Here is a 25450-nt window from a genome sequence, read left to right as displayed (position 1 = left end):
CCCGTGCCCCCTGCAGTGGGGGTGCAGAGTCCTAACCACTGGACAGCCAGGGAATTCCTCAGCAACAAAGTATTTTTAAATTAAGGAATGTACCTTTTTTTTTTTTTTCTCCACAATGCTATTGCACACTTAATAGACCACAGTATAGTGTAAACATAACTTTTATATGCACTGGGAAACCAAAAAGTCCGTGAGACTCCTTTTATTTCGATATTCACTTTATTGCGGTGGTCTGGAATCAAACCTGCAGTATCGCCTAGGTCTGCCTGCATCTATTTTTATTATACTGTCACCACCCATACCCCGGTGTCTCCAGAGGACAGTCCTCGCCTGGACCTCCCGCGGAGCTGCAGCACGTCACGCCCCACTGCTCCCTCTGAGGGGTCTTACAGGCATCTCAGACTCTGGGCTCCGAATCTTCCCTCAGAGAAAGGCTGCACAGCGCACAGACATCCCCGTCTCAGCGGGCGGCAGCTCTGCCCTTCCAGTTGCTCAGGCCAAAGTCCTGGGGCTCTCCTTACTTCTCCCTTTCTCTCACACCCACTTCCAATCTGTCAGCAAAACCTGTTGGCGCTGCTTCCAAAATACATCCCCAGGCTGACGGCTTCTCCTACCTCCCCCGCACACCCTGGTCACGGCCCCGCCAACCCTCTGCCAGGACCGTGCAGTTCCTTCTCCTGGGTGTCCCCGCTCCCATCCTTGCCCACCCCCAAGTCTGTCCTCCCCTCACTGGCCAGGGGGAGCCTGTGAACACCTGCTCAGGTCACGTCCCTCTTTGAGCATCTGCTCATCGCTTCCTGTGGAAGAGATAGGCCAGCTGCTCACCAAACCCCTGTCTCTTCCTCCTGACACCTGGTGGACTACATGTCCCAGCATGCTTTGCCATTAGGTGTGCGATACAGCTGAGTCTCACCGTAATGCGGGGGGAAGTGAGCTGTGTTAGGTCACAGGAGCTGGGGTGCGTCTATCTCGGCAGCTGGCCTTACCTCAGTTAATGCCCTTCCCAACTCACTTGGTGTAGCAGCCAAAGCTCTCACCATGGCCACACAGCCTGAACATGTGCCCTTGTCACCTCCTCTCCAGCCCCACTGACCTCCCTTCTGTGCCCAGGGACACTAGGCAGGTTTCTGCCTCAGGGCCTTTGCACTCGCCACTCTCTCTGCCTGAACCCTCTTTTCTCAGACACCTGCGTGGGCTCCCTCTTTCACCTCCATCAGACCCTTCCTCAAATGGTATTTTTTCAGGGAGGCCTCTGACCACTTGGTCTCAAATAGCACCCTTTTCTCTCCTTTATTTTCCCCCCAATACTTACCGCCTTCCACTGCACTCTAGATTTTGTTTATCTTGTTTACTGTCTGCTTCCCCTTTATACCGTAAACTCCACAAGGATGGGGGTCCCTGTGCACAGGCCCCAGTGCCCAGGTACACAGTGCTGCTTGGTACACATTGAGTGCATGTTCATAAAAATGCATGAACCCATGACCAAGGCTGTGATGAAGGCCAAGAGGGCTGGCATCTTACCCAGGTGTTTGGTGCTAATGTCCGCAAGCAGGGAGAAACTGGGGACGGGAAAAGTGAATGACTGTCCCTTAAGTTACACACTCGTGACACAGTTGCGGTATGCTGTCTGGGTACTACGTGTTCTACACTCCCAGAGGGTCACATGGAGAGTGCAGGCTCTGGAGCCTGACTGCCGGGGTGGGATCCTGGTGCCCACTCCTCCGGCTGTGTGAAGGGGGGGTGCCTTATAACCTCTCTGGGCCTGGGGATAACTTGGTACCTACTCAAGGGGTGTTTGGGGTATTTAATGAGTAAATAGGACAGTAGGACTTACAGTAAGCACCCTATCAATGTTTCCCATTATCGTTATTATCCTAACGCCCCATCCCTGACTCAGCCCTGGGGCAGCAGCAGGGGCAGGGTAGGGGGATTGCCCCTCCTTCCAACACCCTGTAATCTGCAGGGTGGATTGAGTCCCGTGGCTCCACCCTGAAGGAGGGGGCAGTTGCCTAGTGAGTTGGGGGCATGGCCAGGGCCTGTGCCTGGATCCCCAGTTACAGTGTCCAGCTGTTAAGCCGACACTGGACTTCTTGCCAGTTGATAATGACATTAATGACAGAATTGGCAGGGCACCCACCGGCCTCCCACAGTCCTGGTGCGAGGTCTTCTTACTGAGTGCGAGGTGGCAGGGCCGCCCTCGGCAGAGAGCTGATAAGGGAGCTGCTGAGGGACCAGGCTGGGACAGGGACACAGCCACTCCCTCACAGCAACCCCCCGGCCAGTGCCCAAAGCAGATCTGGCTAATTGATCCCAGCATTCATTCCTGAGAGCCCAGATCCAGAGGCCACTGGTATCAGAGCTGGGTTGGGCTGTCAGGGGACTCCTTTGGGTGCCACCCCCATCCCAGCCAGACCCAGTGTCAGATGGGCCAGTCCCATTACTCCCAGGGCCTTGGTTTCCTCGACTGCTAATGACAGGGCTGTGAGGAGGATTCAGGGTGGTTTGGGGCAGGGCCTGGAGTCGGGAGGACAAGATGGCCGAGGGGCTGGCTGCACACTGGGAGCCCGGCGGACACACAACAGGACAGCCGTTGGCTGGGGTGCCCACCTGGAACACCTCTCGCCCACGGCTTCCCCTCGGCCAGCTGGGATGCCACCTGCTCAGAGATGCCTGCCAGCGCGGGCTCAGCCCTGGTGACTGACCCCACCCTCAGCTCCGGCAGGGTGCCTGGCAGAGGGCCCCATGCTCCCCCTGATGCCAAGCCCCCGAGGCAGGCGGGCAGCCCCTCACCACCCATGGCATCTCCTCTGCTCCCCTACCAGGGCCAACTGGACCTTCATAAATGAGTCCCTCCCAGGCCTGAGAAGGACTCCAGCTCACGTGTGTGTGTGAGCAATGTGGGATGGCAGGGGAGGGGCTGGGGCAGTGATAGATGGCGAGGGTGGGGCCATGGTGTGGAGAGAGAAAGGGATGAAAATGGGAGTGAGAGAGTGAGATGGAGGAGAGACAGTGGGAAGAAGAGAGAAAAGGAAAGGAGATGCGAGACACAGAGAGAGAGAGAGAGAGAGGATGAAACACAGAAAGATGAAAAGGGGAGGCTCAGGAACAAGAGAAAGCTCAAGAGCAGAGAATGGGGTGTAGGGAGAAGGAGAACAGGCTGGAGGGAGGGAAAGAGGATGAGGCTGCAGAGACAGTCCAGAACCTGAGAGAGAGCCGGAGGAAGTAAAGGAGGACAAAGAGGCCAGGAGAGGCCCAGCACCTGCCTGTCCCTCCAGCCGCTGAGCCAGGTTCCTGGACCTCAGCCCTGCCTGCGACTGACCTCAGGCCCAGATGGGCAAACCGCGCCGCACCTTGGCTGTCCCTCCGCAAAATGGGGACCAGCTCTTGGGCTCTGCAAGGACTCAAAGACTGCAAGGCCATCCAGCACCAGGGCCACGTCAGCTGCTGTGAGGTCCGCGACGCTGGCCTGAGGCTGGCAGGGCCCAGGAGGGGCTGTAGAGCCCCAAACACCGGAGGCTACTGTGAGCCCTCCCCCCGCAGACCCACCTTTGTCACTCTCAGGGTCTGAGTCGCTGAGCGGCTTCAGGGGCGAGTGCAGGTCTTGGAAGTAGCGGTGCCCAGCCTCGCACTGCCACACAGCCGTGGTGTACAGGCCAAAGGTGGGGTCCAGCTCGGCGAGGTGCGGCTCGTAGGGGCAGCGGTGCTTGTGGTCCTCGTACCAGATCACCACGTTCTTCAGGCAGTTCACGTTGCGTCGCCGCCCTGCGCACGCGGGGCACGGGCAGGCATGAGGGGCAGGGCTCACTCCTACCCCCCTCTCTGGGCAGCACGGCCCCCAGAACCACATGGGTCTTATAGCTCTGGGGGTTGAGACACCCTCCTGAGTATTATCCAGGCCTGTCCCCAGTTTACAGATGAAGAAACTGAGGCTCAGAGATGTGAGACCCGCCCTGGGGACAACAGAGACTGGCAGGGAATGTCCTCGCTGTTCGAGTCAAGTCGTATACATAGTAAAGCCTGGCGTATGGCAGGTGCTCACGCAACGACTGTCAGTTGCCAGTTACGGTTATACTCGTCCTCATCAACTCAGCGTCTCCCGCCTGCACCAGCTCAGTCCCTCGGCCCTACTCTCCCAGCTCTCACCCTTGCCCCCGGCAGCTGACAGAGGGCGCCTCTGAACACTTGAGTCGGGCCACATCCCTTCTTACTCAGAATCCACCAGGGCGGACTTCCCTGGTGGCGCAGTGGTTGAGAATCTGCCTGCCGATGCAGGGGACACGGGTTCGAGCCCTGGTCCGGGAAGATCCCACGTGCCGCGGAGCAACTAAGCCCACGTGCCACAACTACTGAGCCCACGCACCACAACTACTGAAGTCCGTGCGCCTAGAGCCCGTGCTCCGCAACAAGAGAAGCCACCACAATGAGAAGCCCGCGCACTGCTACGAAGAGTAACCCCCGCTCACCACAACTAGAGAAAGCCCGCATGCAGCAATGAAGACCCAACGCAGCCAAAAGAAAAAAAGAAAAAATCCACCAGGACTCCCACCTCAATGGGGGTAATAGCCCAAGTCCTCCCTGAGGTTCACCAGGCCCTGTGTGTTCTGCCCTGTCACCTCCTGCGCTCACCTCCTCCTACTGCTCCCCTGGATCACTCCACTCTAGCCTCAGGGCCTCCTCCCTGTTCCTCAACTAGGGAAGTATGGCCCTGCCCCAGGACCTCTGCAAGGGCTGTGCCCTCTTCCTCTAGACACCTGCCTTGCCCCTCGCCCTTCACTCAGCTCTGAAGGTGTGCCCCTGACCTTCCGGGCTGGGAGATGACGAGGGGGCCCAGGAAAGGTCCTTGGGTCTAGGGATGGTGCCTGGGGCTGCCAACCCAGTGACGACCACAGGGACACCAGCAGCCACTCTCCGGCCCCCTCATCTCCCTCCCCACACCTCTCGGACTGGGGGTCTCAGTCTTAGCTCAGCTTCTGCCTCTGAGCACCGTGATAAGTAGAGGGGCTCACTGCCATCAGATGGCCGTCCCTGGACCACTGGCCCTCACCCTGCTGGACATGGCCTGGGACCCACAGCCCAGGGCTCAGGGGTCGTGGTCAGGGGGTGGGAATATGCACTCCAGCCTCTGCTCCGACTGCCCACGCCCGGCTCCCCTTGAGCCTGGCACACCACACGCCCTTTAGGCCTGGCCACAAGCTGTTCCCTCTGCTCTGCCTGGCTCTTCCCCGGCTGACTCCCACGCACCGGGCAGGAGAGCAGAGGAGCAAAGGGGACCCCTCGGGTGACACATGGTCCTGGGTTTGCAGTCTGGCCCGGCCACTTTCTGGCTGTGCAGCCTGGGGCAGTGACTCAGACTTTTTGTGTCAGATGGGGATGATGAGAGCACCCCCGGTGGGCACAGCACAGGTTCGGGTCCCCTCCAACCCTTCCTATCCCATCCCCACCCCCGACCCAGGCTGGGTCAGACCCCTCCTCTGGGCCCCCCGGTGCCTCTACTTCCCCACCACAGCCCTGCTCAGCCTGTCCCCCGTCTTTCCTACGAGACTGCGGGCTCTGGGAGGGCAGGGCTGGGTCTGTCCCAGCCTGCACGGCTCCTGGCACACGCGGACCCTCCACAAGTGGTCCCTGAGGGAAGGAGGGAACCAACCACAAAGCCACTTACTCCCAACGCCACCTCCACCCTGGTTGCAGCCCCACTTACTTTTCTTCCGCTTTGGCTTTTTGGGGACTTGCTCCCAAGGCTTCCTGTAACAGAGAGAGGGGGCAGTGGGGAGTGAACCTGGGGCCTGATGGATGATGAGATGCCAATCCTGCTGGGGTAGAATGTGGGCTTCTGCTTCCCGGGCCAGGTCTACTTCCCTTGCCCCTTCACTTGGTCTCTCCTGCACCAACAGCAGCCCTAGCAGGGGTCTACTATCATCACCCACCTCACGGAGTGGGAAACTGAGGCCCTGAGGGTGAAGCTGCCTGCCCAGGGTCCCGTGGCTGGGGAGTGGATTATCAAGAGGGAGCTTATTTGGGGAGCCTGACCTAATCAGGGGAGCCTTTAAAAGGGCCCTGCTGAAGTCAGAGACTGGGGGCTGAGAGCATGAGGGGGCCTGTGAGGGACCAGGACCTGAGAACGACCTTGCGGAGCTGAGAGCAGTCCCAGCTGATGGTCAGCAAGACCGCAGGCACCCCAGCCGTATAGCCCGGAGGAAATGGATTCTGCCAATGCTCTGAACAAGTCTAGAAGCAGATCTTTCCCTGGGCGAGCCTCTAGGTGACGTTGTGGCGCGCTGATACCTTGATTTCAGCCTCCTGAGACCCTGACCTGAGGAGCCAGCTAAAATGTGCCAGACTCCTGACCTGCAGAAATGTGAGATGATAAATCTGTGGGGTTTTAAAGCCACTAAGTCTGTGGTCATTTGTTACCCAGTAGAACAGTCATGGAGTTGACTTCGGACTACCCCCTCCAAGGACCTGCAGATCCTGGCCCTGAGGCTGGCCCAGAGCCCTGGGGAGATGGTTGGGCCCTAACTGCCTGCTCTGTGAGGGTCCTGACCCTGCAGCCAGCTCAGGCCCAAAGGCCACGCCATCATGTCCGCCTACCTCTAGGGCCTTCCCCGCTCTGCCTGGGTCCCAATACCCTGACTGTGTGTCCCAGTGAGCCATGGCCTTGGGGAGCCCAGGGCAGGGCCGGACCCTAAGGCCAGGGGCCCCCCTGGCCTCCCACACCAGGATGGCCACCAGATCTGCCAAGCAGGTTCCTGACCCTACGTGGCCCGCTCAGCTGTGGCCCAGCACAGGCTCCAGGCAGGTGCATTGGAGCCATCTCTCCTGGACCTGCTAGGGCCTCCCTCTGCCTTCCTGCCACCATGCTTCAGGGTCTGCCCACCTGACTCAGACTGCTTCCCTGCTCTTCCTCTTCTAAACCACAGCAGCAGGCTCTGTGACCCTGGGTGAGTAACCCTGCCCCCTGTGCCTCAGTTTCCCCATGTGTAGTGTGGGCTCGTAACAGTACCTTCCTCATGGGGTTGGCGTGGGGTCATATGCATTGTAAAGAGCCTGGTAATTAAGAATCACTCAGCAAATGGTAACGATGACCATTATGATTCTCAATATTATCACAGAGCCAGGCACTGGAACATGGGTCTCCTCGCTGTGGCTAGGCCCACGCTCTTGTCACCAATGTCCCGACAGCCGGTCCAGGGTCTCTCCTCAGCTCCACCGCCCACTCTGACTCTTGTCCAGCCTGATAGCAATCCTCAGCCCCCACACCCCACGTCTAGCCCAGGACAGCTCCTCGGGGCTCCTGCCCAGGCTCTGCCCTCTGCCCAGGAATCCATGTCCCCTTGTACCATCCCAGGAGCCTCTGTCCCCTCCCAAGGCTCCACCTCCCCTCCAAGGGGCCAGACTGGCTGCCTAGATCCTCACCCAAACCCAAATCCAAACACCCATGACCATCTCCACCCATTCATAGCCTCGCCACGGCTGGGGTGCGGGGAACGCCACATCGTGGTGGAGACAGACTTGGCGTCAGTCAGATCCGAGTTCAAGTCTTATCTCTGCTACTGACTGGCTGTGTGACCTCAAGCAGGATTGGTCCCCTCTGGGCCTCAGTTTTCCCATCTGTGAAGTGGGGATAACCGCAGTGCCTCCCACAAAGAACTGCCATGCAGTTTGAAGGAATAAATACCCCTTAGTGTATTTTCCCGACTACTCATGTGCCCCGGGGTCAGGTTTTGCCACACACTGCCTGGGTTGTCTCAGTGCCCCTGCCCCAGTCCTGCACAGCTCCCACACACCTCCAGCTCAGCCAGACAAGCTTCTGTAAATACCACTTTCAGCTTCGGAACCTCCAGGGGCTCCCTCTGGTCAGTGGTTCTCAACTCCAGCTGTGCATCAAGTCTCCCTGGAAGCTCTTCAGAAAAAAATACAGGGTCTGCAACTCCACCCAGACTAACTGAATCAGAAACTCCAATAGCTGGGACACTGGCTTGAAGTTTTATAAGCTCCCAGCATTTCCTGCCCTGCTCTTGGGCATATAAACCAGCCTGCCACCCTGGGGAGGGGGTGGGTACAATTCAGCAGGTTCTGGTTGATTCTTGGCCCTCAGAATCTCCCCTGAGAGAAACGTGAATGTGTACAAGTGAAAACCAGGGCAGAACAAGGGTTTTGTTGCAGCACTGTTTGTGACAGGAAACAAACATCATCATAACAGCTAATATCTGCACTGCTCACTATGTTCCAGGCACTGTTCGAAGCCCTCTGCTGTATTTTAACTCATTCAATCATCACACCAACCTATAAGGCAAGAAGAGAAAAATTCCTTCCATACTGCTCGTTCTCGAGATTGAGATTATGCAAAGGCCTCTGCCCTCCACCTGAGCAGCTAACTCGGGGTTTCCTCTTCACCTGAGTCTCCCTGGACAGAGGTGTTCCCCAAGAGCCAAGAGATTTAGGGGAGTGAGATCTGGATTGTGAGGGGTGCGCTGGGAGTGTGGGGCCTCCCCAGTGGCCCCATTCCAGTGTGGGAATGGGGCCACACGCAGTCCCAGGTGGGTCACTGGAACCTCATGAGGGGTAGGGCTGGGTGGCCCGGGGTGTCCAGTCACAGCCCCAGGCTACACTGTGGGAGTTTTAGGGAATGAGGCATGTGAGACTCCGGGGACGAGCAGGGACCTCGGGCCCCTCAGGCCTCAGGAGGCGGGGCCGCCCCTCCAGGGACTGGGCCTTTAGAATGCTTGGAGGTGGGGCCCGTACCAGGATTGGGCAGCCAGAGCTCTAGGGGGAAGGGCCAAGCGCCCAGGAGGCGGGTCGAGAGGCTGGGCGTATCCTAGGATTGGGCAGTCGGAGCGACGGAAGGCGGGGCCGCGAGCCAGGCGCGTCCCAGGACCAGCAGTCGGAGACCCAGGCCGGCAGTCGGGGCGCTGGGCGGGGTTCACAGGTGCCAGGGGCGGGGCCCTGGGGGCGGAGTGGGCGGGACCAGGCTCAGCGGGGGATGGGGGCGTCTCCTCCCTCGCTCCCTCCCTCCGTCGGGCCGGGTCCCCTCACCCGTGGCGGCTGCTACGTTGGCCGCGCTCCAGCGAGATGAGGTAGGCGGCGAGCTTGGCGTCGCTCCAGCCGCTGCGGCGCCGCAGGTCCACCCAGGGCCCGTGCGCCTCGCCCAGGTACACGCGCCGCACGTCGTACTTCTTCCGGGACTCGAGCCGCCGCCGGGCCCGGTCCGACTCCGTGAGCCGCGGGCGGCCCCGCGCCTTGCGGCCCGCCGCGCCCTCCTCGGCGGCTACCTCCCCGCCCGCTCCCGCCTCAGCCTCCGCCTCCGCCTCGGGCTCCGGCGCCCGCTCCGCCATCCCCCCCTCCCTGGTTACCAGCCTCCCCCGTTGTTAGGAGCCCGGCCGGAAGTGGCGCGCATGTTCCGCGCCGACGGGAAATTTCTCATGGACTCTCACTGCCTCGCGGCGCCAAAAGAAGATCGAGAGCGGAAGCTGCGCATGCGCGCAATAAGCGCCAGCAACAACCCACTCTCCCCTTACTCCCTTCTCTGTTAAACTTTCTGAGTAGGCAGAGACGGAAGGGGTAGCTGAAGGTTTGAGGCTGATCCGGGAAGAAAGAGCCAGGAGAGCCCGTAGACCCTGGGATGATGGGGGCTTCTTCCTCCGCACCTTTATCCTGAATGCATTGTGGGGATGACAAGGGAAGGGTGGGAGCTGTCTAGGAAAGGCAGACGGAAGGCCAGCGGCTCGACCCGTCAGTTCTGGATGATGTCTCCATCACTTGAAAAGACGTGACACCAGGCATTAAAGGGGCAGGGACGCTACACTGCCAGAGAGGAGGCAAGACAGCCCCAAGCCGGAAAACTTTTATTTGCTGTACACTAAAAGGTCATCTCATGCTTTCACACCAGTCCACAGCCTGTGCTCCTGTGACTGCTCAGGCTCAGCTCTGGCTCTGCTGCTGTCGCTGCTGATTGTTTTCCTCTTCTTCCTGGCCCTCGGGTGGGGTCAGGGGTGGCTCCTCCAGCCCTGAGGAGGATGCCAGCAGCTCCCCGGAGGACCCTGACAAGCGGAAGACCACCGGGATGCGGTCCAGGGCTGGGTTGGTCTCCTGCAGGCCCTGGATCCACTTGGCCAGCGTGGCCTGGTCATGGGCACCCGCCATGCATATGGCGAAGACAGGGCCTTCCTCCACTGTCGGGAGAAACAGGCCCTCAGTTTGTGCAGTAGGGACTGGAGCAGCCCCCCCGCCCCAAGCCCACACCCCTTCCAGGCCAAGGATGGGGGCTTTAAGCTCCCTTTTGCCTTTTGTGTGTGTCCAAGCCTTTGCACATGCTCTGCCTAGCCTGCCTGTCCCACGCTTCACCTAGGTGACACCTCCTGTTTCCACCAGGAAATCCTTCTGACTCCCACCTGAGGCTGAGTTGTGTGCTCCTCCGCTGGGACCGGGCCTGTCCTGGTCATGCCCAGTAGCCAGCACAGAGGTGCTCCGTAAGTGTTTGAAGGAGGAAATGACTGAGGGCTGACAGGTCTGGAGCCCCTGAGTGGTGAGTTTCGTGCTTTCGTGGGGGGAGGTGGTGTTGGGGTGGTGTGTGTGTGTGTATAGAGGGTCTGTGTGTGTAACTGGACTAGGTCTCGGCCTGGGCCCCATCCCTCGACTCCAGAGGTGGCACCCCATCCCGTGCAGTGTTCAGAATCCTACCCATCCCAGTTTTTACCTTCATCGATGTTAAACTCGTAGTCATCCCAGCTGCTCCTCCCGTAGGCCAGGTCTAGCTGCATTGGGTAGTAGAGGTTCCACTCCTCTGGAATCTCCTCCACTTCCTAACCCGGGGGGCGGGGGGGGGGGGGGAGGGGGAGGGGAGGTGCAGGCAGAGTCAGAGGCCCAGGATGTTGCAGCCACCTGCCGCCTCTCCCCTGGCCCCTGCCCTCCCATCCCCCCACCCCCCTCCCCACCTTTGAGCCAACTCACTCTTACCACCCCCACCCCCCGACTCCCGCTTTGGGCCCTCACCCTTTCCTCAGGGGGCAGCAAGTCAGCTCTGAGGATGTGGTAATAGACGCATTTGTCTCGAAGCCACAGCGAGAAGGGACCCTCAACGAAGATCGGGCGGGCTGGGTCGTGGTGGGCCAGGGCGGCCTGCTGATCAGGACTCTGGATTCCTGGTGTGGAGACACACATTCCCGGGGCGTCCTGGCTGAGGGGCTGTGCCCAGAGGCCCAGGGAGCCCACCCATCAGGCCTGCTGAGAACCCGGCACTCGCTCCCTCCCTCCCTCCGCAGGACCTTACCTATGATGTGGGGCTCCGTGGGATCCGTGGCATCTCTGGAGTCTTTGGACAAAGGCATCTGCAAGGAAAGTCGGGGTGGAAGCTTGTGGCCCCCACAGCCCCTATGGAGGAGCCCGGGAGAGAGAAATGGGGATTCCAGTGAATTCAGGGCCCCTCTTGGGTCTGTCTACTGGGCCTCCCACAATCACTCGAGCCCACCGCCTTCTTGCTTCTATCTAACTGGGTAAGAGCCACTGACCCTGGAGATACTCACATGGAGGGAACCCTGGAGCTGGCCCACCTGCGTTAAAATCCCGGCTCTGCCACTGTCTGCATGACCTTGGCTAAGTCACCGTGTGCCTCAGTTTCCCCAATTCAAAATGGGGGCAATAACAGCACTTAGTTGAGATGGTTCTAAAATGCCGAGAACGATGCCTGGCACGTGCTAAGTGCTCAGTGCATGTGAAATTTTAAAAAGGAAGAGAATTTCATGCAAACAGAATATGCCAGGAAGGAGACACAAGAAGCAAGTCACAGCGTTTGCCTCTGTGGAGGGCAGGGAGGGAAAGAATAGCCTTTTGTAGCTTTCTAATTTTACACTCTGAAATGTGATTTTAAAAACTAAATGAGGGACTTCCCTGGCGGTCCAGCGGTTAAGACTTCACCTTCCATTGCAGGGGGTGTGGGTCGATCCCTGGTTGGGGAGCTAAGATCCCACATGCCTTGCGGCCAAAGAATCAAAACATAAAACAGAAGCAGTATTGTAACAAATTTAATAAAGGTTAAAAAAAAAATTGGTATACATCAAAAAAAAAAAGTCTTTAAAAAAAAAAAACAAAAAACGAAATGAGGGAATTCCCTGGTGGTCCAGTGGTTAGGACTCGACACTTTCACTGCAGTGGCCCAGATTCAATCCCTGGTCGGGGAACCAAGATCCTGCAAGCCAAGCAGCGTAGCCAAAAAACAAAAACCAAAACTAAATGAAATTCATTTGTGAAAAAATGCACATACTCTGACCGAAATACCTGTGAGTGGACAACTGTTGGCACACATATCCTCCACCCTTTCAGGTTAAAAAGAATGGACTCCTTTGGGACTTCCCTGGCGGTCCAGTGGTTCAGACTTCGCCTTCCAATGCAGGGGGTACGGGTTCGATCCCTGGTCGGGGAACTAAAATCCCACATGCCTTGTGGCCAAAAAACCGAAACATAAAACAGAAGCGATACTGTAAGAAATTCAATAAAGACTTTAAAAATGGTCCACAGCAAAAAAAAAAAAAAAAAAAAAAAAAAAAAAATCCAAAAATACTTAATTAAAAAAAAAAAAGGGGGGGCTCCCAGCCATATTATTAAGTGAGAACAGCAAAAGGCGAGGTGCAGAATATGTGTATGTATAATGTGCTGCCACTGGAGAAACATCTTTAAAAGTGTAGGTTTTTCTCCTGGGCCCTTTTACTGGACAATATATTTATACCGATTTTTCATTTCAAATTTAACACTATGGATTTTTTTTTTTTAACATCTCGATTGTATATCTTTTTCTCTCACACTCAAAATCTTGGTTCCTGTTACAAGTAATACACATGCTTATTTGACTTATCCATCAATATACATAAATGATTCTGATATTACAGCTGACCATAACGCTAGGGGATTAAGTTCAGGATTCTCAGAATGCAGGCCACTAAGGATGTCAGACAACAGTGACTCAGAATTTTTTTCTCTCACTGGTTATGCTGTCAATTGGATATTTAGCCACATATGTTTGTTTTCAACTTTGGTGGGTTCTTTCCCCTCTTTTTTGATTATATATATTTTTGATAGTCTAAACACATTTCCATAGTTTAGAAGCCAACCTATATTAAATAGGTGTCTCCCTCCCATTCCTTTTCTCTCTACCCCCATCTCCTCTGCCCGCCCAGAGATGACCATTTTTACCCATATCTGACTTATCTTTGCATTACTTTTTTTATTTTTTTATTTTTTGGGCACGCCGCGTGGCTTGCGTGATCTTAGTTCCCTGACCAGGGATTGAACCCGGGCCCTTGTCAGTGAGAGCTCTGAGTCCTAACCACTGGACCGCCAGGGAATTCCCTGCATTATTTATTCTTGTGAAAATAAACAAATAGCTATATGCCTTTTTATTTCTCCTCCCTTCTCACACTTTAGGTGGCTTACTGCACCACTGTGCATGCCTCACCCTTTCACTTTTTTCACCAGTCTTTGATTGAGGTGCCACAGTGGACATGGACAAGTCCCTCTTGATGGATACCTGGATTGTTCCCATTCTAAATCTAGGTGGTGTCAAACAAGGTCCTACTGTATAGCACAGGGAACTATATTCAAGATCTTGTAATAAAGTATAATGGAAAAGAATCTGAAAAAATATATATGTATACATATATATATATATAACTGAATCACTTTGCTGTACACCAGAAACTAACACAACATTGTAAATCAACTATACTTCAATAAAGAAAAAGTTTTTAAAAAAACCTAGGTGGTGTAGGTGATCATTTTACCATGTCTTCAACCCTTCTGTATGCACTTTTAATAATGAAACGGGGTGGGGGGGGAAGGGATATTTAAATACAAAGGATATATATGCAAAAAAAAAAAGTATACATCTGCGTGCAAATGCATAGATCTCTTGGGAAGGAGACATGGAAGTGGTCACCTCTGGGGAAGTAGCCTGGGGGCTAAAGGGTCAGGGTAGGAGAGGGGAACTCTTCACTGTGTGTTCTTGTGTACCGTTTGGCTTTTTTTTTTTTTTCTTTCCGCTGCACCACGTGGGCTTGCAGGATCTTAGTTCCCCGACCAGGGATCGAACCCGTGCAGTTCCCTGTTTGGCTTTTTAATGCATTACTTTTTTTTGGTTGGGGGCGCCTGCCGCCCAGCTTGTGAAACCTTAGTTCCCTGGCCAGGGATGGAACCCAGGTCCTCAGTAGTGAAAGCGCAGAGTCCTAACCACTGGACCACCAGGGAATTCCTTTTAATGCATTACTTTAAAAAACGAAGAAATGAGTTAAAAACTGCACTTCCTCTGCAGTATGTTCTCTCACTGGGACACCACATCACCACTCTCCTAGCCCCTCTGTCCTCTTTGCCTTGCCCCCAATCCAACACCATCCACACGGCCGCCAGGGGGCGCTTCAAAAGCACAAATCCTTCCAGAAACTTGACTTGCACCCCAACCCTCCTCTTCTTAAAACCTCCCCATGGCCCTCTCATCACTAACCCGTTGTCCTATATGCCTCTCCTCTCTCATCCCAACTCCCTGCTCCGGCCAAAGGAAGCCCTTTCAGCATCTCCAGCCACTCCCAGCTGCCCTCGAGCCCTGGCCTATGCTGCTCCCTCTGCCTGGAATGCTCTCCTCACCTCTTCTGTTCTGCCTGTGCCCAGCTCACCCTCACCTCCTCCAGGAAGCCCTCCCTGCTCCCTTTTGGGCTCCCACAGCCCCCAGGGCTTCTCCATCTCCAAACCAGCAGTTCTGAGGGTCCGCCTCCAGGACCAGACGACAAGTGCTGTGAGGGGCTCTCTTCTGGTCCCCCGTGTGGCCTGGCATGAGTGGGACCCCCAGGATATGGGGAATATTTCATTTAGTCATTCGACAAACAGCCGTGGAACGTGTGCTTTGTGCCAGAACCTGTGCTGGGCCTTGGGAGACACAGGGGAAACTGAGTTACGGGGAACCAGGCTCAGCCAGGGTGGTCAGGAAATGGGTCCTGACGAAAGGTCGGTGGAACTCAGACCTGAAGGAATTGAAGTCCCGGAGGAAGGGTGTTCCTGGCAGAGGGAACAGCAAGCACAAAGGCCTCAGGAGGGAGCTGCCACAGACTGCTCAAGGAACAGAAAGCCATGCCCGGAATACAGTGAATGTGGGGAGAGGGGCCAAGGTCAGAGGTCAAGCTGTGCCAAGGGCCCTGGACTCTAGCGGAGGCTCTGCCAGCGAATCACGGCCTGTCTCACCACAATCACTTGGGGTTACTGAAGGGGGCCCTGCCCCAGAGGCGGCCGAGGATGTGGACGGGGAGGATACCTGATAGACGGTGACCCTGGCGCTGAGGTCGGGCTCCATGTGCCGCAGGGCCAAACTGGCCAGGTCCACTGGGTCCTGGGGCAGGTCCCGGGGCATGGGGAAGGGGTCGATATTCTTGAAGCGGGTGAACCACAGCTTCATGCGCACGAACTTGAGCATGGGGTGGCTTTTGCGTCCAAATATCTGAATGAGCAGGAACTCCGTCTCCTTGTTGGGCATCACCCCTGTGCCAGGCAGATGAAGGCTGAGCCTCAGGGAGGGAGCAGACAAGGGAAGGGATGACGGGAGAGAGAGATGAGAAGGAGATGGGGGTGGGCGGGCAGAGGAGGAAGCCAGACAGAGACAGAGAGGAGAGGAGTCAGAGCCAAGGAGCCACGGAGGGCCCCGGGACCCTGGAGAGGGCGGTGGCCCCGCCCCCACCTGAGCTGGCCTGCTGGCCTCACCGTGGTTCTCCATCTGCTCCAGGACAGCGATCCCGCACTCCTGCTGCCGTGGGTAGTGGAGGAAGATGCTGTGGAAGATGTTGCGAGGCCGGAAGACCTCCTTGGGGAAGATGTCGAGCAGCAGGTTGTAGACGGCCAGGTCCCGCTCGACGCCGTACTCCCGCATCTTGCGCAGGGCCAGGTAGATGAAGTCAACGTGGCCCCGCTTGTGCACGTTGTACTGCGTAAAGTTCTGCACCGCCTGCACGAAGCTCGCCTTGTCCCGCACCCCATCTGGCGCCTGCCTAAACAGGTCCACGTGGGGTGCCAGGGCCTTGACCGGCCCCCTCGGGGGTTCGGGTGGGCGTGGGACCAGCGACGAATCAGGGTTGTGGGCGGCTGTGCTGCAGTGGAGGCCCCGCGGGGCCTGGGGCGGCCCCTGCGGATAGAGAACCACTGCTGGAATGTGGGTCTCCCAGTGCCCCTGGGGGACTGCCGTGCTGGGTCTCTGCTGGGAAAGGTGCCAGCAGGCATCCCTAAGGGCCTCTGAAGAAGTGTGGTGCGCTGGTTACAGACCCATGATCAGACACCATCACAAAGTGTGAGAGAGCAATGGTAACGCCCCGACGGACACAATGTCCACCACGATGACAAACGTACACCCTCTGACGCAGCAATCCTGCATCTGGTATTTAACTCGGATAGCTCTAAAAGCACCTGCACCAAATGACTTTTGTGCGTCTGCTGCGTCAGTGGAAATGGCGCATATGTGCATCGGCAAGGAAATAATTTAGCAAATGGCCAAGAACCTGGACAAGGAGCACCTACCGCTGTAAGGCACACTGAGGAGGTCTTGTGTGACCTGGAGTGAGCTCCAAGGTATATCATTAAATGAAAAAAAAGCAAGGTGTGAAACGGTGTGTACAGTAGCTTCCCATTTGTGTAAAAAAAAAAGAAAACAACAACAGCTTATACATAGTTGGTCCTCATTATTTGCGAATTCCATGTTTGCAAATTTGCCTACTTGCTAAAATTCATTTATGCTCCCAAAGCCAATACTCTTCGCACTTTCTGGCCATTTGCAGACACGTGCAGGGGGCTGGAAAGTTGAGTTGCCCAGCGCCTATATTCCCAGCTGAGATGGAACAAGGCAATGCTCGCCCTTCTTGTATTGGCTCCCATGCTGTCAACAAGTGTCCTTTTATTTTATATTATTTTTTTAAATTTTTTGGCCGTGCTGCATGTCTTGCAGGAACTAGTTCCCCAACCAGGGATCGAACCTGGGTTCCCGGCAGTGAAAGCACGGAGTCCTAACCGCTCGACCACCAGGGAATTCCCAACAAGTGTCCTTTTAGAGGTTTATTTATTATTATTTTAAAAAATTTATTTATTTTATTTCTGGCTGTGTTGGGTCTTCGTTGCTGTGCGCGGGCTTTCTCTAGTTGTGGTGAGCGGGGGCTACTCTTCGTTGAGGTGCGCGGGCTTCTCATTGCGGTGGCTTCTCTTGTTGCAGAGCACAGGCTCTAGGCATGCGGGCTTCAGGAGTTGTGGCTCACGGGCTCTAGAGTGCAGGCTCAGTAGTTGTGGTGCACGGGCTTAGCTGCTGCGTGGCATGTGGGATCTTCCCAGACCAGGGCTCAAACCCGTGTCCCCTGCATTGGCAGGTGGATTCTCAACCACTGCGCCACCAGGAAAGTTCCTAGAGGTTTATTTAGTGCATGTTTTCTGCATCTTTTTTGTTGATTTGTGGTTGAAAAGGAGTCCTAAGCCTGCCTAGTGTTCCTACGTGCAAGAAGGCCCTGCTGTTCCTTAGAGAAGATACATGTGATAGGTAACCTCAGGCATGAGTTATAGTGCTGTTGGCCGTGAGTTCAATGTTAATGAATCAAAAATCTATATTAAATAGGATGTCTTTAAACCGAAACACACATACAACAAGGTTATGATTGATTGGTTGATGAAAATGTTATGACCTGAGGCTCACAGGAACCCTATCCCGTATCTCCCCTGGCAGCAATGGTTTGGTATTCGCTAATTCAGCGTATGCAGTGACTTTCTAGAATGTTACTGTGAATAATGAGAATCGACTGTATGGATACATATTTTTTGCTTTTGTGAAAAATATCTCTGGAAGGAAATACAATAAGCGGGAAACATCTTGCCTCTAGAGAAGGGAGCTAAGCAGTGGCCAGGCAAGAGAGAGAGAGACCCTTGTCACAGTACAGCCTCAGAACTTTTTGAATTTTGAACTATATTGTCTGCTGTAATTACCTATTTAAAAGATAGATTTTGAAAACTGAGTTGAGGGAATTCCCTTGCAGTTCAGTGGTTAGGACTCCATGCTTTCAGTGCTGAGGGCCTGGGTTCAATCCCTGGTCAGGGAACTAAGATCCCACAAGCCGCGTGGCATGGCCAAAAAAAAAAAAAAAAAAATTGAGTTGAAAAAAGAAAATGCAGATTTTGGAGTCAGCAGGAGCCTCGGCTTGACTGTCCTCCACCCGGTGATACTCACATCCCACTACACTGCTCAGGCCTCTCTCCCCATCTATTATGATGGTACCTCCCTTGGGTCAAGGAGATCTTGTTCCCCAGAGTGGGGAGTGCATGATGCTGGGAGCAGGTCAGATCCCTCTAGAACAGAAGTTGGCAAACTACAGTCTGTGGGGCAAATCCAATCAGCTGCCTGCCTTTGTCAGTAAAGTTTTATTGGAACACAGCCATATGCCTTCATTATGTCTGGTCTGGGGCTGCTTTCTGCTGCAGTGGCAGAGTTGAGTAGTTGTGACAGACACCACATGGCCTACAAAGCCAAAAGCATTTACTGTCTTACCCTTTATGAAAAAGTTTGCCAACCCCTCCTCTAGATGGTACCCTAATAGATTTATTTTCATTTAAATTGAATGTTTAAACTAGAATGGTTATACATAAGGCATCTTTTCAAATATATGGCTAATAAGAGCTAACATTTACAGAATATTCTTTTTTTTTTTTTTTTGGCTGGGCTGTGTGGCTTGAGGGATCTCAATTCCCCGACCAGGGATCGAACCTGGGCCCCCTGCAGTGGGAGCACAGAGTCCTAACCACTGGACCACCAGGGAAGTCCCTTATGGAGTATTCTTATGTTCCAGGCATTGTTGAGCACTTTCTGAGAGTGAGGCTCATTTACTCTTTTCAACTGTCCATTGAAGGAGTGCCTCTTTGTGTACCCACTTTACAGATGAGGAAACTGAGGCCCTGGGAGATGAAACAAGATGCCTGGTGCCACACAGCAGCAAAGCAGCAGAGCTGAGATTGGAGCCCTCTGTTCTGCTGCACCCAATAGCCATCCCAATATCCTGCTTAGCTAAGGAGATGTTTTTTTAAAAAAAGGCATTCATTTAAAGTGAAAGTGTGGAACTTCCCTGGTGGCACAGTGGTTAAGAATCCGCCTGCAAATGCAGGGGACACGGGTTCGAGCCCTGGTCCAGGAAGATCCCACGTGCTGCAGAGCAACTAAGCCCGTGCGACACAACTACTGAGCCTGCACTCTAGAGCCCGCGAGCCACAACTACTGAAGCCCCAGCTCCTAGAGCCCATGCTCTGCAACAAGAGCAGCCACTGCAATGAGAATCCTGCGCACTGCAACGAAGAGTAGCCCCCACTTGCTGCAAGTAGAGAAAGCCTGCGTGCAGCAACGAAGACCCAACGCAGCCAAAAATAAATAAATAAATAAATAAATAAATAAATTTACATTAAAAATAAATAAATAAAGTGAAAGTGTAGGCAACTAATACTACAGGTGGTATGTGCATAGGGCAGAAAGCAGAAAAGAAGCTCTAGAATGCTCCAAAGAAGGGGAGACACCACAAATGAGATAATGCAAATGAAATGCATAGCACAGGGCCTGGCCCAGAGGAAGTGCTCAGTAAGGGAGCTATTAATATTGTCACCATCATCACCATCCTTGTTATAATTTATGGACGTTGATCAGCCTGGTCACTTAGGGTAAGGGAACGAAATTCAATTCACATCTTTACAAGTGAATACAGGAGTCACCCAGAGTCACCACCCAAATCTACTTAGCTCAGACCTTCTTGATTTCAAATTCAAGCCCCTCACTCATGGGGACACCAACACTTCTTAAAATGAGAAGAGACATTCAACTGGCCCTCAGAGCAGACAGGCCAGCCCAGACCCCACCCCCCCACCCCCACCCCTGCCACCCCGAGCTGGCTTCACTGGGAGGGCTTGTAAGCAAATCCCAGGCCTGCCTGCCTCTCTCCACCCCATGACTGGCAGTTACCTGAGAGAAGGGGGCTCCGGTGAGGGCGGTGCTGCAGATACCTCCCCAGCCCCGAGAGAGGCCCCGGGCCAGCAGGATGCCTTGGGCCCAGCTCATGCCTTTGCTTGTCGGACAACCACCTAGGAAGAGAGAAGAAAGAGCATCAGCCTGGTACCCCACCTGCTAAAGGCAATGAGAGCCCTCTCTTGGGCAGAGGTCACGTCCCAGACTGCACGGCTAACTCACCAGCTCCACTGGTCTCCTCATGCACAAGGTGAAGCAGAAGTGACTGTTACAATCAAGGGTCCCCGTTCTTCTGGGCCAAACCCTTCACTATCTTGAGAAATTTGCTCCTGCATTCGTCCCCCTCCCTACCAGATCATTCTGTTTTGTTTAACAGCTTTATTTGTGTACCATACAGTTGACCCTAAGTATAAAATTCAATGTGTTTTCAGTAGTTGACCCTTGAACAACACTGGTTTGAACTGCATGGGTCCACTTACATGCTGATTTTTTTTTCAGTAAATATGTACTACAGTACTACATGACCTGTGGTTGGTTGAATCTAAGGATGTGGAACCGTGGATATGAGGGCGGACTATAAAGTTATATTTGGATTTTCAACTGTGAGGAGGGTCGGCACCCCTAACCCCTACATTGTTCGAGGGTCAACTGTATATTCACAGAATTGTGCAACCATCACTACATCTAATTTTAGAACAGTTTTGTCACCCCCCCCCAAAAGAATACCTATACCCATTAGCAGTCCCTCTCATTTCCCCTCACCCTCAACCCTAGGCAATCCCTAATCTACTGTCTATAAATTTGCCTACTCTGGGAATTTCATATAAATGGAATCATATAATATGGGCTCTTTTGTGACTGCCTTCTTTCACTTAACATGTTTTCAAGGTTTATCCACGTTGTAATATGTATCAGACTTCATTCCTTTTAATTGCCCCAAATTTTTCATTATATGGATTTAACCATATTTTATTTACCCATTCAATTGATGAACACTTGCAGTTCTTCCCACTTTTTGACTATATGACTATTGCTGCTATGAACACTTGTGTAGCTTTTGTGTGAACACGTTTCCACTTCTCTTGGGTATATACTTAGAAATCAAACTGCTGGGACATATAGTAACTCTATGTTTAATCATTTGAGAAACTGCCAAAGTGTTTTCCAAAGTGGCTGCACCACTTTACATCCCCACCAGCAATGTATAAAGTTCCAATTTCTCTGCATTCTTGCCAATACTTGCTGTTGTCTTTCTTTTTGATTACAGACATCCTAATGGGTGTGAAGTGGTATCTCATTGTGGTTCCGATTTGCATTTCCCTAAAAGTTAATGATGATGAGCATCTTTTCATGGGCTTATTGGCCATTGTGTATCTTCTTCAGAGAAATGTCTATTTAGATCCTTTGTCCATTTAAAAATTAGGTTATTTATCTTTTTATTATTGAGTTGTTTATATATCCTGGATACAAGAAGCTTATGATTTACAAATACTTTCTCCCATTCTTTGAATTGTCTTTCACTTTCTTGATGTTATCGTTTGCAGCACAAATGTTTAATTCCAACGAAATCCAATTTCTGTTTTACTTCTGTAGCTGTGCTTTTGATGTTTTATCTAAAAAAAACCATTGCCTGGCCCAAGGTCATGAAGATTTACTCCTATGTTTCTTCTATAAGTTTTGTTTGTTTGTTTTGGCCACACCTAGTGGCTTGTGGGGATCTTAGTTCCCCCACCAGGGGTGGAATCCGTGCCCCCTGCAGTGGAAGCTCAAAGTCCTAACCACTGGATCGCCAGGGAATTCCCCTCTGATCCATTTTGAATTAATCTTTGTGAATGGTGTGAGGAAGGGGTTCATTTCATGTAGATATCCAGTTGTCCTAGTACTATTTGTTGAAGAGACTATTTTTTCTCCTTGTCACTCTTGTTGAAAATCAATTGACCGTAAATGTAAGGGTTTACTTTTGGGCTCTCAATTTAATTCTATTGATCTATAGGTTGAGCCTTATGCCAATACCACACTGTTGTGATTATTGTAGCTTTGTAGGTTCTGAAATTGGGAAGCATTAAGTCCTCCTATTTTGTTCTTCTTTTACAATATTATTTGGCTATTCTGGATCCCTCACTATTACATATAAATTTTAGAATCAGCTGTCAATTTCTGGAGAAAATCCAGCTGGGATTCTGATAGGGATTGTGTTGAATCTGTAGAACAGTTTGGGAAATATTGGTATCTTAATAATATTGTCTTCTGATCCATGAACATGGGATACCTCTCCATTAATTTAGATCTTCTTTAATTTCTCTCAACGATGTTTTACAGTTTTCAGTGTAGAAGTCCTTTACTTCTTTTGTTAAATTTATTTGTAAGTATCTTATTCTTTATGAAGCTATTATATAATTTCATTTTCACATTGTTCATTGCTAGTGTACAGAAACACAATTTATTTTTATGTGTTGATCTTGTATCTTGCAACCCTGCTGAACTTGCATTAGTCCTAATAGTTTTTTTAAAAAATTGGATTCCCTGAGATTGTCTACATACAAGATCATGTCATCTGCAAACAGAGATAGTTTTACCTCTTCCTGTCTAATCTGGATGCCTTTTATTTCTTTTTTTTGCCCAAGTGTCCTTGCTGGACCTCCAGTACAGTGTTGAATAGAAGTGGCCAGGGTGCACATCCTTGTCTTGTTCCTGATCTTAGCGGGGAAAGCATCCAGTCTTTCATCATTAAATATGATGTCAGCTGTAGGTTTTTCAAAGATGACCTATCAGGTTGAGGAAATTCCTTTCCATTACTAGATGCTGAGTATTTTTATCAGAAAGGACATCAGATTTTGTCAAATGCTTTTTTTTTTTTGCTTCTATCAAACAAATCATGTGTTTTTTGTCCTTTAGTCTATTAATATGCTGTATTACATTAACTGATTTTCAAATGTTAAACTCATATTGCATTCCTCGGATAAATTCCACTTGGTCATGGTGTATAATTCATTTTATATGTTGCTAAAATTGGTTTGCTAGCATTTTGTTGAGGATTTTTGTATCCACGTTCATAAGAGATATTGGTCAGTAGTTTTCGTTTCTTGTCGTGTCTGTTTGGTTTAGTTTCAGGGTAATGCTGGCCTCATAAAATGAGTTGGGAAGTATTTGGATCACTCTTATCACCGTTTAAACTTTCTCTAGCATCTTCTTCTGCCTCTGCTCCATTTATAGCACAGCTTCTCCCAAGAGGTGTCTACATGCTGTGTTCCCTCCTCACTCTCTCCAACTTGGCTGCTGCCCCAACCACTCCACTAACACCACTCCTGTAAAGACCCCTTGTGTCTTCTACATTTAACAAAGCCAGTGGTTATTTCTTTGGCTCATTTTGCTCAGTTTCTCAGAAGGATTTGGCATAGGTGAGGTCCTCCTCCCACCTTGACACTCTTGATTTTCTTCCTAGCACCCACGTCTATTTCTCAACCATTCAGTAAGACCTGCTTCCTTCTCTAAAGTTTGAAATGTTTGCAAACTTGAGTTTGCAGATGAATCACCAAAGATCTTGTTAAAATGCAGATTCTGATTCAGTGGGTCTGGGGTGGAAGCAAAGACCATACCTCTAACAAACTTCCAAGTGATGCTGATGCTGCTAGTCTGGAGACCACATTTTGAGTAATAAGGCTGCAAAGAGTCCCACATTCTGAATTTATATGTCTGCTACCCTAAGGCATCATTCAGTTTCCAAGAGAGATTCCTCTCCTCTCTGTATTCCTGTAGGCAGCTCTAATGGTTCTTAAACTTTGTTCATATTGTAATTATCTAGGGAGCTTTAAAAATCCCCTTGTCCAGGCCATACCCCAGATATACTGAATCAAAATATCTAGAGGCATGGCCCAGGTATCAGTATTTTAAAGGACTCCAATGACTCTAACATGCAGCTGAGATTAAGACTTTAATCTAAACCTTTGCTATTCAAAGTGTGTCCCAGGGACCAGCTGCATTGGTATTATCATCTGGGAGCTTATTAGAAATGCAAAATCTCAGCCCTAACCCAGACATGCTGAATCAGAATCTGCATTTTAACAAAAGCCCAGGTTTCTCCTCTGTGTGTTAAAGTCTGAGAAATAATGATCTATGCCCTGAGCTCCAGCCTCCATACCTAACTGCCACTGTGATGTATTCCCCAGCCATCTCAAACTTACGTTGCTCCAAATTATATCCCTGCTTAAACTTGTTCCTCCTCATGCTAGCCAATGACATCACCATTCCTAGTCATTCAGACCACAAACCTGGGAATTCCGAGTCCACTGTGTCCCTCACTCTCCCATCCAATCCATCAGCTACTCCTGTTGACTGCTTCCAAATCCACCTAAAATGCATATTTCTCTCCATCTGCAGGCCACCACTCCAGTCCATGACCTCTATCCACCTACCCAGCCTCACACTTCTTTCCTTACCTGCCTCCACTCAGGTCTGCCCCCCAGGTCAGAGGGAGCTTTTTAAATGTAAACTAAATTCAGTGTTCTCTGCCTAAAATCACTAATGATATATCACACAAGATAAAATCAGACAGGGTCCGCCCCTCCAAACTCAACTCTTAGTACTGGCAGCTCCAGCTACACCGTTTCTTAAGCTGACTTTATTCTAGTCTCAGAGCCTTTGAACTTGCTTCTCCTTCTGTAAATTTCTCGCCCCCCCCCCCGCCCCCATCAGTCCAGAGCTGTCTCTGGTCATTCAGGTCTATAGTCAAATAAGAAGCCTTCCCTGACCACCGCCCCACTCCCAATCTAAAGTCCCATCACCCTGATGAATGCATTTTTAGCAATTATTAGCATCTGAAATCACATGTTTCATTTACTTCTGATTTGTTCAATGTCTGGCTTCCCGGGGAACTCGGGGATTTTTGTGTGCCTTATTGCTCCGTCTCCAGGACCTGGGACAGTGCCTGGTATATGGTAGGTACCCAGCAAGTATCAGTTGAATGGGAAGAGCTAAATTTCTACAAAATTTCTAAAAATCTGAACCCCTAGGCAGGGTGTACCTACAGCAGCTCTGAGGCTGGCTGCCAGGAATTTGAGTCCCTTCGGAGAAAGGGACAGACGCGGGATCGAATTCCAGCCTAGCTGCTGACTTGCGGAGTGACCTTGGGAGAGGGCTTTAACCTCTCTGAGCCTCAGCTGTCTCATCTGCAAAATTAGAGATTAGGGATGTGGGGAGGCGGGTACAGAGAGGGCGGCTTTTTCCGGCACATCCCCGCCCCGTACCCGGAAAGGTCACGGTGCCCTGGCCCTGCAGCCGCGGTCCTCCGGGGCCGCTCTTCCGCACTGCCAGCACAGAACGGGCCGCCCCGGGGCCCAGATGTTCGCGCTTGCCTCCCCACGCGCGACCTACCTACTCACGCGGCTGGCCGCGGAATCCCGGCCGGTTCTACCTTGCCGCTGGACGCCGCCATGTTGCACTATCCGGGTCACGGGCCTC

At 52.2% G+C, this 25450-nt stretch overlaps 2 protein-coding genes, 1 long non-coding RNA gene and 1 other non-coding gene across 6 annotated transcripts in view; 1 reads left to right on the top strand and 3 right to left on the bottom strand.

Annotated features, from left to right (window-relative positions):
- ZNF653 (zinc finger protein 653) overlaps positions 1-9332 on the bottom strand; it is a 15225-nt gene extending 5893 nt beyond the window's left edge. The window contains exons 1-3 of the mRNA XM_059918334.1: positions 9034-9332; positions 5699-5742; positions 3547-3762 (exon numbers count right to left, since the gene is read on the bottom strand). Of these exons, the coding sequence (XP_059774317.1) occupies positions 3547-3762; positions 5699-5742; positions 9034-9332 (559 nt within the window). The remainder of the gene's footprint in view (positions 1-3546; positions 3763-5698; positions 5743-9033) is intronic.
- On the top strand, positions 8965-16980 carry LOC132363034 (uncharacterized). Of its 3 annotated transcripts, none has more exons than XR_009502532.1 (4): positions 8965-9149; positions 10369-10522; positions 11259-11489; positions 15752-16980. It is a non-coding gene; the product is annotated as an uncharacterized LOC132363034 (long non-coding RNA). The 3 variants fall into 3 exon arrangements; XR_009502530.1 differs by having other exon boundaries at positions 8965-9863; positions 15752-16979; XR_009502531.1 differs by lacking the exon at positions 15752-16980 and adding an exon at positions 13414-13703 and having other exon boundaries at positions 8965-9863.
- Positions 9826-25450, bottom strand: ECSIT (ECSIT signaling integrator). The gene is made up of 8 exons (XM_059918335.1): positions 25364-25450; positions 19991-20109; positions 15730-16147; positions 15287-15510; positions 11267-11324; positions 10990-11138; positions 10694-10799; positions 9826-10169 (listed from the first exon to the last, which is right to left on the bottom strand). The coding sequence occupies exons 2-8, from the start codon at positions 20084-20086 to the stop codon at positions 9919-9921; spliced, it is 1302 nt and encodes a 433-aa protein (XP_059774318.1). The 5' UTR covers positions 20087-20109; positions 25364-25450; the 3' UTR covers positions 9826-9918.
- TRNAG-CCC (transfer RNA glycine (anticodon CCC)) lies at positions 18734-18806 on the bottom strand. The gene has a single exon. It is a non-coding gene; the product is annotated as a tRNA-Gly (tRNA).

The sequence above is a fragment of the Balaenoptera ricei genome, chromosome 3 (assembly GCF_028023285.1).
Source record: "Balaenoptera ricei isolate mBalRic1 chromosome 3, mBalRic1.hap2, whole genome shotgun sequence".
Classification (NCBI taxonomy): Eukaryota; Metazoa; Chordata; class Mammalia; order Artiodactyla; family Balaenopteridae; genus Balaenoptera; species Balaenoptera ricei.
The sequence above is the reverse complement of the archived record's forward strand: the minus strand, read 5'-3'. Positions and strand labels throughout refer to the sequence as shown.